Raw genomic sequence first — 13,062 nt, forward strand, 5'->3', positions numbered from 1 at the left:
GGGTAGATCATGGAGGATTGAGAGAGAATGGAGGAGAATATGAGAGTGAATCATGAAATGCTAAGGGGGTGATAGAGGAAGGCTAAGGGCATAGAGCAAATCCATACATTTTTAGAGCAATAACTGTCTGCTTAATACAGGGCCCAACTAATTCTACTAATCCTACATTTTATTCCTGCAGCGTATTGGTGAGGATTACATCACTAACTTGGACAACCTTAAGAAACTCCTTAACTTCATAAATGATGAAGGGTTTATCCGGGATGTGGCCAAAGTGAAACAGGTAAAATAGTTATACAATGCTGCCTGAAACATGCACAAAAGTACATACAACACTGCATCATGGTTATTAAGACAGCAAACAGTTTAGATGCCAACAGTTAGACATATTTTACATGTTTTTCAAGAATAATAAAGCCTGTGGTAGTCCCTGTAGCCAGTACCAGCACATCTCTCCCTTTGTATCCATTCTAGACTTTAATATACTGTGTAAACAGAGACTGTAGTTCTACATGAGGGTCAAAGAATGTCCTAAGCAATCCCATGGGACGGTTGTGGGACTGGGGTCAGTGTGTGATTTTTCTTTGATTTGTGTGTTTAGCTATTACATATTTATCTTATACTTGTCACTCAAAACATAATAAGGAAATATTTTAGCCGCTTTACATAGTAATACAGTAAAATATGCAGTCATTTACTGCTTTTTCCTGAAACTCCTTCAGCTTTATTGTGTTTCACAGTCTGGCAGGACTTGAACTATGAGTGTGGAGTGCAGTAGTAAAAAGTTTGTGGTATTTTTATTTATGATCTTATGTGTCTGAACCATACAGGAAAACAAGCTGAAGTTCTCAAGGTATCTGGAGAGCCAATACAAAGTGAAAATTAATCCAAACTCAATGTTTGATGTCCATGTGAAGAGAATTCATGAATACAAGAGGCAGCTTCTAAACTGTCTACATGTTATTACTCTTTACAATCGTAAGTAGTAAGAAAATTCACTTTTTTAATTTAATAATCTGATGAGAAGTGGATAGAACTTAGACATACTGTATGTATACTCTTTATAGCAGACATATTTATACTCTTTGTGTCTCCATCATTTTTTAGGGCTATAATAGCACACCATGCATTTTGATGTCAGAGCAAAGATGGCATTGGGAAGTGCTTTTAGTGGTTATAAACATATTTTTTCAGTGATAATCAATAGATATTAGGAGATGTTTCATTGTAAACAACAATGATTTCAATGCCTTCTCTGCAAAAATGTTGTAGTTAGTTCATAGCAATTGAGCTGACACACTGACCACCTATCCCTATATAGTAAATAGGGATCACCTGCTACAATTTAGTCCAGTCACGGTCGGAGTGGTTCATCAGGGTACCAGGAAAAATCCCATTCACCCATTGAGGTGGAAACCCGGTGGGCCCCAGGCACCACAATCATTTGTCCAGTAGGAGGATACCTGTTCTGTTCCTTGGGCTTTTAAGGCAGTGGATAAGAAAGGAAGCCTAATAAACCCAAACAGTTTAGTATTTTTTCACAAGAACTTGTAAACTGTCAGGTTGGGGCAGAACTGTAATTTTTATTCCTGTAATTATCACACCCTCTATGTCTGCAAATCTGGTCTTGCTCCATGCACAGATTTATACTTCTTCTACAACCTTTTGTACTTATCGGCTTATCTGTGAGCCACTAATTGGTACCAAGGAAAATTAACTGAGGGCTGCTGCGCACTATTAGGTGTGAGTGCACATTCTCTCCCTATTATGTTGGCGTTTTCACTGACACTGAGCAATGTTTAAGTGCAGAACTGAGCAGGTGCTTTTGTTGGCTGTACTTGCATTGACAAATGATATCCTATATATCTTGTGTAACTGATATTAAAGTCTTATCTTTAAACTAGGGATGCACAGAACTCATCATTCTTAGATTCCTCCAAATCCTCCACAGAGGGTTCACAACACAAAACCAAAAGTTGTGTTCGGATTTAGTTCAGCTCAACACTTTGGTTTGGCTTAATTTGAATTCTGCAAAAAGGCCAAGTGTTTAGCCAAATCTATGCATGGATTTGGTGCTAACCTACTGTAAAATACATAAAAAAGGTTTGCAATCCGATACAACAAAAAACGAATGAATGTCGGATGAAGTTGCAGGAAAACAAGAAAACATCTGACATTATCTTATTACATTTTACATTACAGCACAGAGGATCAGATTTTGCAGCATCCCACAATAACTTGTGCTGTTGCTTGATAGGATTATGTGGGAGAGATATGTTTATCCATCCAAAGTCTCCCATTTAATTGAGAACTTACTGGCAGCCACAGTTATTGTCATTCTACTCTAATAGTGCCAGTGTAGATCAGACTGCTTTACTGTTTCAGATTTTGCTGCTTTACTATTTCAGCTGTCACTTTGAAGATAAATTACATTGTGCATGAGGAAAGAAAATATCATTCCAAGGCACTTTCCAGTTTACATTGATTAAAATGTTTAATTAATTAAATATATTTATAAAATTATATAAATAAGCTGTATATGTCTGGCTATTTCTATTCTCTGCACTGCTTGTCCTGACTTTTGAAATATATACAGTAAAAAACCCCTTTTGTCTTTCTGTTCTTCAAAGAATGAACAAACCAGGATGTTTGTACAAGGGCTTTATATGTACTATGAAGGGCAATTGTGGGACCATGCACATTCTCCAAACACTAAAACTGCAAACGTTTTGGAAGTTTTATAATGATGGTTCATCCAATCGCTAATGCCACTGGGTAGCTAATGCTTGTGGTCTTTAATCGTCATTAATACCTTAACTTATCTTCTATAATAAAAGGTTGGGTAGCAGTAGTTCTGCTGTAGATGAGGGCTTGCATCAGACTTATTTGTTTTTTGCTGGAAACAGTATTGGCTTAGGCACCCACATAAACCAGGATCCTTTAACGCACTTTTGGTTTTCAGAGGATGCATGACTATCTCCTGGAGCACAAAGACCTACTAACAACCCCAGCCCCCTTTCAAAGGTCTCCCTCCCCCCAAAACCCATTAGTCTAACAGCTGGTTCAGTCTGTTTACCAGGCTAAAAATGTAAACTAGCAAGTATTGTCAGCTGTTATTTTGAGCAACTTTGGGTCCACTTCTTTCCAAGTGCAAAGAGGGACCATGCACAGTTGAAGGCAGGTTCAAATTGGGTTATAGGACCAGTTGTAAGACTATGGGGCTGATTTACTAACCCACGAATCCGACCCGAATTGGAAAAGTTCCGACTTGAAAACGAACATTTTGCGACTTTTTCGTATGTTTTGCGATTTTTTCGGATTCTTTACGAATTTTTCGTTACCAATACGATTTTTGCATAAAAACGCGAGTTTTTCGTATCCATTACGAAAGTTGCGTAAAAAGTTGCGCATTTTTCGTAGCGTTAAAACTTACGCGAAAAGTTGCGCATTTTTCGTAGCGTTAAAACTTAAAAGGTGCAAAGTTTCGCGTAAGTTTTAACGCTACGAAAAATGCGCAACTTTTCGCGTAAGTTTTAACGCTACGAAAAATGCGCAACTTTTTACGCAACTTTCGTAATGGATACGAAAAACTCGCGTTTTTACGCAAAAATCGTATTGGTAAGAATCCGAAAAAATCGCAAAACATACGAAAAAATCGCAAAATACCGATCATTACGAAAAAAACGCAATCGGACTCATTTCGACCCGTTCGTGGGTAAGTAAATCAGCCCCTATGTGTGGTGCAGTTTGAGTGTTGAGAGGGGAGGCCTTTGGAGGGGGCCTGGGGTTCTAGGCAGTGTTTTATTCTCCTTTAAGGTCTAATGCTTTCTGTCTTGAATTCTGGACAAATGTCATTATGCTCCATTTTGTGCACCCTAAGCTCCTTCTGGTATGGGCGGAAGCAACTGCATTTCATTTTCTATGTTTTAAAAAAATAAGTTGAAGTTGAGAAAGCATTGTCTAATTTTCTTTCATCAGGTATAAAGAAGGATCCCAGCAAACAGTATGTTCCAAGAACAGTAATGATTGGAGGAAAGGTAAGGATAGTCCTTGAAGTAGAAACTACACTGCCAACTGTCGAGGATCGACTGCCACACACTGTCAGTTGTACATTTCCATATTCTATTATAATCTATGATACACACACATGATGGGTAATTTACATAACAGAAAGTAGTATTCTGGTCCTTCTGCTTCCCTCCTATATACAGTACTGAGTGTGTTTATGAGCGCTGTAATGGATAGAATAGTCATGTTGGCATACCCCCACACAGCTACTTACTTGCACATCATTCAGGCAAACAAGTTAAAAGTGCAGGAGACCATGGTGCCCTGTTGGGAGGATTGATGCACACTGATCCGTTATTTTGGTAGAGCGCTGGAATCTCTGAAATGGTACCCTGTCCTTTCTACCTATGCTGCCCTCTGGCGCTGCTCACTGCACCATGTCCTACATTTCTAATCCACCACTCCACAGAGTTCACGATTCCTTGCAAAACATATGCTTGTTAAGTTAGCAATAAGGGGCATGCTTTTGCAGGGATCAGTATATGGCCCTTATAGTCTAGCCATATGTGGTGCCTGCTTTGGTAGCCAAAAAGGATTAATAATGAGATCAGAGGGGTTTCTTCTAAATTGAGCACTGCAAACTGGTTAAGCAATTATACATTTCCTAAAGTGCATATGTTCCAAATAATTATATTATTTATGTCCCTTGTACACAGGAGATGCCTATTTGCCCACAAGCATAGTACAGTCATGTTCTTTTCGAATTCTTAAAATGCATATACAGGTATGGGACCTTTTATCCAGAAAGCCTGGGACCTGTAGTTTTCTGGAGAGGGGTCTTTAAGTAATCTCCATACCTTAAGTCTACTTAAAAATTATTTAGACATTAATAAAATACAATAGGATTGTTTTGACCCCAAAGGATTAATTATATCCTAATTGGATCAAGCACACGTTACTGTTTTATTATTAGAGAATAAAAGCAAAACATTGATAAAAATTTTAAATATTTGATTAAAATAGAGATGATTTCTCTGTAATGCATTTTAATGAACATCCATTTAAACACCCATGTGTAAGGGTCCATATGCAGTATCATTTGCCAGTAGCAATAAACACAGACTTTTATATAATATTTAAATAGATACATAGCAATGAAAACATAGGTCTTTATTATAAAGTATCAGCAAGAACCTAGTATTCCTGTTAATTCATTAAAAACATTTGGTATTTGTGATATTACAAAATTGGTGTAATTTTACAGTGGAGTAGTAACCCATAGCAACCTATCGGCAATTAGCTTTGCTTGCATAAATGCAGTAAGACAAATGAAAACATTATTCTGATTCTTCCTTCACTCTCAGTTGTCCTTTACATTAGTCATAATGCAAAGATAAATAGAATGGAATGAAAACTATGTTTTAGAAAATGGACGGAGAAAAGGAAAGGAAGCAAAAATGGGTTATTTATGACCACTAAGACTGTGTGCAAAGTGCATTTATTGTGCGTGGTTTTTGAACTATGCACATTGCCTTCTTCTATTGCAGAATTTAATGACCCCCACTTTTATGATAAGAAAAAGCACTACAGAATTATTTTGCTTTGATTCTCTTGCTTTCTTCTCACTTTCTTCTTCCTCTAGATTCTGTTCTCTTTCTTTTTCTCCATATTTTCATTTACCTGTTTTGGTTCTGTGTTTTTCTTAGAAACAGTAAAACTTGCTTGCTTTTATTCTCACCATTTTGCTAGGCTGCTCCTGGGTATCACATGGCCAAGATGATTATTAAACTGATCACATCAGTGGGGGATATCATTAACAATGACCCAGTCATTGGAGACCGTCTCAAATTCATTTTCTTGGAGAACTACCGGGTGTCACTGGCAGAGAAAGGTGAAGTTTTAAAAATATATCATTTTTCTATTAAACAAGATGTTTTAGTTCTCGCTATTTGGTGGATAAATATTATGACATCATGTTTTATCAACTTTTTTTAGTGTTTTGAAAGAATTTGAACTTTTGATATATTTTATAGAGCCCAGAATAAGCTTTCAGCAATATTTTTAGGCAAGGCAAGGGTTGTTCAAAATTGGCTATCTTAAATAGATTGCAATATATGGACAAATAATGTCTTTTGTCCTTGTTTAAAGGGTGACATTTTAGTAGCTTAATGCAGAAGATGTCTTACTGTCCTATATAAATTAAGCGGTGAGCAAAACTTTCCCTTTTGCTAAAAAATTTACATTTTAGCATTTTTCCTGCATTTTTTCATTTGATTGACGTTTTAATTCTAATTCAGGTTGCAAATCAAAGGCAGTGTTGGCATCTAGATATTATTATTATCCTTTATTTATATAATACTGACACTATACATCACTTCACAGAGTTTGGGGCAGGACATGGTGTGCACTTAGATGTCCTTTAGTTGCATGCAATTGTACTTGCACAACATCTGTGGCCATTTTTGAGAGTAGTGCTGCACCTAGTAAGTGTGCCCTACAGGGGTCATATTTATTTGTACTTTGCGCCTTGCCCTGCACATAGAAGAAGATCTACATTTGCCCCTTGAACACAGCACTGCCTGATTTTGGTAGCACTGTATTCATGGGAACCAGGCAGGGAGGAAACATGAAGGCCTTCTCCTGCCCCTAAAATTACATGTTATTATTAATCTGACGCAAGGTGCAGAGCTCAGCACTGTCTCTGGTGCAAGACCAAAGTAAATGAGCAGCCCTTATTCATGCACTTGTGGCAAGGGAAGTAGCATACAACCGCTTGCACAAGCACAGTATGGATTTTTAGCTATTATTAAAGCTGGTCAAATATAGACTGAGTGAAAGGATATATAATCATATGGCACACTGCCACTAAAGTTGTGGCGTATCTCGGGTGCAGAAAGTTTGCATAAAAATTCACAATTTGCGAATATGCCATATTTAAAAAGCTTTCAAGGACTTTTTAACTGCACATAAAAATTTGCAATTATGTTTGCACATTAAATGCACCAGTCTTATCCATAAATATAAACATGGGCAGGGCCAATGTTCACTGTGCAAATAATTCTGCACTGAGCAAATTTTATAAATGACCCCCAGTGAATCAGGCCATTGGTCTTCTTTATGTTTTTTTACTGCCCCAGACATTGATCTGTAAATATGCTAATTTCAAAATAATTTAAGGGGCAACACATGCACAGACAATCATGCAGTTGTTTAACTTGAAAAAACAGTGGCCAGAATAACAAAATTGCAATGGTTATAAACTTCTTATCTTGTTTTCTATATACAGTGGTTCCAGCAGCTGACCTCTCAGAGCAAATATCCACTGCTGGCACAGAGGCATCTGGCACTGGCAATATGAAGTTTATGTTGAATGGAGCCCTCACCATTGGAACCATGGATGGGGCAAATGTGGAAATGGCTGAAGAAGCTGGAGAAGAAAACCTCTTCATTTTTGGAATGAGAGTACCTGATGTGGAGCGTATGGATCGTGAAGGGTAGGGAGATGCTTTTCTATACTGAATGGCAAAATCTAGTAGGATTTAAGAAATTTGCATGTTAAATGTGCATGTTGCAAATAAAGTAAATTACTTTGCATATTATTCCATGTGCAATATTTACATTGTTTTGATAAGACAGGTTTGTAGCACTTAAAAATGCAGAAAAATACACACACTACACTTTTCCCCATATATTACAAGGGAAGCACATGTGTTAGAACCCCCTGCAAAATAAAATCAATGCAGAAATTACTTGTGTATGTAGGATAGAGCTACACTAAACTTTAGGTAAGTCCCATACACTGTGACACCCATGATGACTGACTATAACAAGGCCTGCTCTATTACACAAAACTTTCCATAACACCCCACCTTCATATAAAATCACTTTACATTACAGTACTGACATCACATCAGCTGCTCGCTCCTCATTCTCAGTAACCAGCAGCAGGATTCCATGTTGTAACCCAGCGATCCATGGGTCTCTTGGTACTATACAGCACATATGAAGAATGGAGATAGAGCTCTGCTTGAGTGGGTGCCTTGGAGTTAAATGGTGTACCTGGTTTGAAGTGCATGCCATTCCCATGATTTCAGTAATGGTCCTGAGTAAGAATGTAGTCTGTCCAAGGGGATGCGGGTATAAACCATTCTGCATTCTTGGAAGGCAATCTTCATTGTTGGCAGTGCCAGCGACTGTGTAGGTGGAGTAAGAGGACCATATTGCCCACAAATGACTACTGCCACTGTTACCAGTTGTACCATTACAATGAAGATTGTATTGGCTAAGGCATGAATGTTACCCAGGGACATTTTTCACAAAGGACTAAGATCCTAAAACTGGGTCTGTCCCTGGAAAATAGTAATATAAGTTATAAAGTATATAAGCACTTCTGCATTTTTTTTAATTTCTAGGACACTATAGGCTTATATATGTATGCCACCAGGATACCAGGAAAACCCCCGGTGGGCCCTCTTGCTTTTAACTATTTGGCCAACTGCATGGTCATTCCCTATTTCTGTATGAGAAAATGAGATGGAAGGATAGAGAATAGAGACTTGGATAATAAAGATGTTGAGGGAGGAGAGGTTGAAGGATTAATAGTTTAGAAAATGGGCCTATGGTCCAAGGTTTTCTGGTGGGCCCCTGGCATCTCAGTCCGACACAGCACAGGTCACATGGCTGAGGGCACCTGGAAGACTTGAAGCCCCACATTACATTTCAAAACAAAATATAAAATCTGCACTGAAATGGATTTCAGTGCAGGATTCTCCTGGAGGAGCACTATTAACATGCATTATGTAAAAAAAAATGTTTTCTTGTGACAAAATCACTTTAAGGTTATGGCTCTCTGCATTTGATTAGTGATAGCTATGGGCTCTGTATTTATTCTGCATTTGTAATGTTAGGGCAGTGTAAACTCCAGGTTCTGTATTTGTACTTCTGTAACACTGTAAGCCCTACATATGGAATGGGCTGTATTGTACTGAGGTGCTGACTGGTACAAGAATAGGTAAAGAATTTGTGCAGGCAGGGTTCATGGGTCTGTAGCTATACCATTGTCACTGTTTTAAATTCAGAAATGGGCATCTGAATTTGTATTTGAAATGCAAATATATTCCAGGTGTATTCACGATATGTAGAATAATGAAAATAAATTCAGTAATAATTTCTTTTAGAATTGCCTTGGATCTGTTGCCAAATTTTAAACAAAGCTTTTTTTTTAATCGTTTTGTTAGTTTTCCTAATGATTTTTGACAGTAAATGCCATAAAATGCAATTATACTGTTCAGTTTGGAATAGCTAATAGTAATAATAATAACCCCCTTCTTCAGCTACCTCCCTACATTAACAGGGGAGCATGCCAAACCAAAGTAAGCTTTAGCCTTTAGTTTGAAATAGCATAATAGCTACAATTTAATTTATAATGTAAGCGAAATATGTTTATGCAGAAGGCCCAGGAGCAAACACTTGTACAGCAAAGCTCTAGTCTCTTTCTAGAAAATCTGTTATATGTCTCGTACTTCCTGTTTACACCGATGCATCAGATGGCTGAGGAGGAGGATTATTAGCACAAGGGAGAAATACATGGCAAGTGTAGCAAATAAAGAAATGATTTCTTCTAACCCCATATGCAGAGTGACTCTATGTGGTAGACAGTGAGGAAGAACCCCGCCCAGTTTAAATTGTTGCATTGTCTCTTTTTTTGTCCATGTTCATGTATCAGGTTCAGACTATTCAGGCCCTGTAATCATGTGTTTAATCTCCCATTATTAATGGGCAGTGCCTTAGAGATGCAGCAGTGAAGGGTGAAAAATTGTGGATCAGTGTCCATAAGGCAATATAAATGTTGTTAGTGAAAGGCAGTTGATCTAATAAGTTGTATTAAAAATGTATTTTTAATTCTCAAACATATGTTTATCTTCAGTTTTTACATAGGTTAAGACCAAATGTTAAATGGGGCCCCTAGACAGAGTCATGATTTGAGGTCTCATCCTTCCATTACCACTTCCACTAATTTTTCTTATAGCTTATTTATTAATAATAATAATAATAATATTCATCCAACACCGGTGGGTCTCCATAGCAAGGCTTGGTTCCTAGGCAGAAACTCATGCAAAATCAAATCTGATATACAGTATACAAATGTAAAAATGTTTTTATGATTTAGCTTAACATTTCTCTCTCTCCAAGTAGAGAGAGGACGTCTCCATCTAGGAGAAATAAACTGCCATTGCATGTAAAGTGTTTGAGAACTACACTCCACACCAGTTGCTCCAAATGGGTACCTGTCTTTCAAACACTTTAGCCCTTGACTGACATTAGTGCTGCTATTATGATGCCACAATCTATTTCACTGTTTATCATTTCTTACATACAATCTTCCAGCACAAACAATGGTGAGCATCTAAGTGCTCAGTATAATGGAGTTCCAGTAGCAATTGTTCCTCCTGGAATCACTCACTGTCGATTCTTGTCTTGTCTGGCTTCTCTGTTCACTCCACCTCAACAGAATGGAAAAGCATCTTAGTTATATTGTACATAGAATGATCTGTCCTACCTTTACAGTTGGCCCTCCCCAGCCTCTGTACACACACCCACTAAAATTACTTTCACAAAAAGATACAAAACTCCATCTTTATACTTCCAAAGCTATACTTTTCTTTAGTGCATTTTAGCACAGATTCTACCCTCATAGCCCTAATAAGGAAAATCTATTTAAATCTCAGTCTAGATCGAATATACACTGGAACCATTTTACTAATTATACCCCACTTGAAATCCTCTAGTTCCTGCTTTCTGACAACCACCCACAAGCATTGTGTTTAATGTCCCATAATAATGAGCTATTTTCCTATAGGAAGCTTCTCAGTGCACCACTAAACACTACTTCTTATTCCTTTTTCGTTGTATGCCTTCTAACAATTACAGATTTTAACTAAAAAATCTCCACTGAGATGCTACAAGGGCCACTACTCAGACAGGTTTGCCCAGGACCAAATGCCAGAGGGGCTCCTGTAAGATGCCATCAATCACTATTTATTAGGCCTGCAGGGGACCTTTTGAGCCTCTGTGTATTTGAAATGACAGTGCCTATTTTAAATCTCATTTCAGACCTGGGTGTGCCTATCTGTTGGCACATCAATGTCTAAAATGTTAATTTGCAGTAAATGTATCAAATTCCTATTAGGGTAAATTCTCCTTTAACAACAACTGCAGTCTGTATTTTTCATAAGATTATCTTATTTTTCCAGTGAGAAAATTGACATTGTATATATGGTATCAATCACTGAGAGAATATATATTCATATATTTCCATGCTGTTAAATGGAGACATATGTGAGAAGCTGATTTGTTTACTCCTCAAATGAGCAGGCTTTACTCAATTTAAAACTGGGATACTCATGTTAATGTTAGATGGAAAATATAGCTTTTCTTATAGGTATTTTAAGACCATTGAAGTCAACTAAGATGTGTTGTTTCTTGTATTGGGGTGCACAAGAAAAGCAGAAAAAATGTAATCAGCTATAATTGGCAAGGAAATGAAACAGGCTTCAGTTACCTGGTTTCTACTTCAGTTGGCTTATTTATCACCAAAGGGCTGGGTTGGGTTTTTCCTTCCATCCTGGTATATAACTGGGGTTCAAGAGGTATGCAGAAGATTACATTAATTGTCCATGCAGTTTTCATGCAAAAAACACAGCAGGGTTGAAAAAAATACATATGATGGCACAACAGTCTTTACATATTTTTACTTTTGCACAGGTACAATGCCCGGGCATATTATGAGAGAATCCCTGAGCTCAGACAAGTGATTGATCAACTGAATTCAGGATACTTCTCCCCCAAACAACCTGACTTATTCAAAGATGTTGTCAATATGCTGATGAACCATGACAGGTCAGGATCTCTTTGTCTTTCATGCTTTTAACCCCTCTGCCTCCTTCCCCCACTCCCTGGTGTTTCTCTAAACTGCATGGCCCTGTCATTTCCTCTTACTCTTATGAATTGTTTCTTTTTTAGGTTTAAAGTCTTTGCAGACTATGAAGATTACATCAAGAGTCAGGAGAAAGTTAATGCTTTGTACAAGGTGAGTACTCACAATATGGGGTGAGATTTGCAAATAAATAAGTACAGTTGATATAGCACAATGATAAGTAAGTGAGGCCTTAGTGGGAATAATAATTCTATACAATGTTCTCAGTCCTACCCTTCTTTTGCTCTGTCCTTCCTTCACATTTTTTGCAATCAGTTTGTTTTCTTCTAATCAAAATGTTTCTTTTTACCAATACATTGCTTAGAACCCTAAAGAATGGACACGCAAAGTTATACACAACATTGCTGGCTCTGGAAAATTCTCCAGTGACAGGACCATTGCTCAATACGCCCGAGAAATATGGGGAGTAGAACCTGGCACAATGAAGATCCCACCACCTGATGCCCATCGTGAGTGACTTTGTTGTAATGCTCCGGTTGGCGCTCACCGGAACCAACCTCCCATCCCACCCCCTAGGCACCGCTCCAGAATGACACTGTATGAAGCATCCAGTTGTCACTTATATTGTTGCCCCTGTGACCATCGCCTGCTCTCACCTTCAGCTGGAGCCTTGCCAGTACCCCCTCCAAGGAGAAATCCTAAAAGCCATCCAGTTCCATTCCTTAAAACACCAGAACATCCTTGTCTTTACCCCTTTAAATTAAGCCCACACCCTCCACCACGTAGAAAAAGTTTTTCTCGTCATTCTATTGGATAATCTGTACTTCTTATCATACATACTCTTATAGTACCAACCTCCACACTCAGTTGCATCTTTGCATTATTTATTTCTATATCCATGAAGTGACTGGAAGTTTGTGATATGAAAATGGATTTTTCATTGATAAAATATAAGAACTATGTAATTATTTCGCACATTTATACATGCCCAGATCTAAAATTTCTCTGTAGATGATTCATTAACAATTTTGACCTTTAATCGTGTAATGTGGTATTTAATAAAGTAAACTGGTGTCAGTGATAGTTTCTGTTCTGTTTATATGAAATGTCAAGAAAAG

The 13,062-nt window shown here is 37.7% G+C and overlaps 1 protein-coding gene across 1 annotated transcript in view; it reads left to right on the top strand.

Annotated features, from left to right (window-relative positions):
- LOC100491051 (glycogen phosphorylase, muscle associated) overlaps positions 1 to 13,027 on the top strand; it is a 31,893-nt gene extending 18,866 nt beyond the window's left edge. Inside the window, exons 13-20 of the mRNA XM_031900701.1 lie at positions 182 to 283; positions 831 to 978; positions 3,979 to 4,037; positions 5,758 to 5,899; positions 7,295 to 7,502; positions 11,773 to 11,907; positions 12,031 to 12,097; positions 12,309 to 13,027. Of these exons, the coding sequence (XP_031756561.1) occupies positions 182 to 283; positions 831 to 978; positions 3,979 to 4,037; positions 5,758 to 5,899; positions 7,295 to 7,502; positions 11,773 to 11,907; positions 12,031 to 12,097; positions 12,309 to 12,461 (1,014 nt within the window). The 3' untranslated portion in view covers positions 12,462 to 13,027. The remainder of the gene's footprint in view (positions 1 to 181; positions 284 to 830; positions 979 to 3,978; positions 4,038 to 5,757; positions 5,900 to 7,294; positions 7,503 to 11,772; positions 11,908 to 12,030; positions 12,098 to 12,308) is intronic.
- Positions 13,028 to 13,062: the final 35 nt, after the last annotated feature.

This window comes from Xenopus tropicalis, chromosome 4, assembly GCF_000004195.4.
Source record: "Xenopus tropicalis strain Nigerian chromosome 4, UCB_Xtro_10.0, whole genome shotgun sequence".
Lineage (NCBI taxonomy): Eukaryota > Metazoa > Chordata > Amphibia > Anura > Pipidae > Xenopus > Xenopus tropicalis.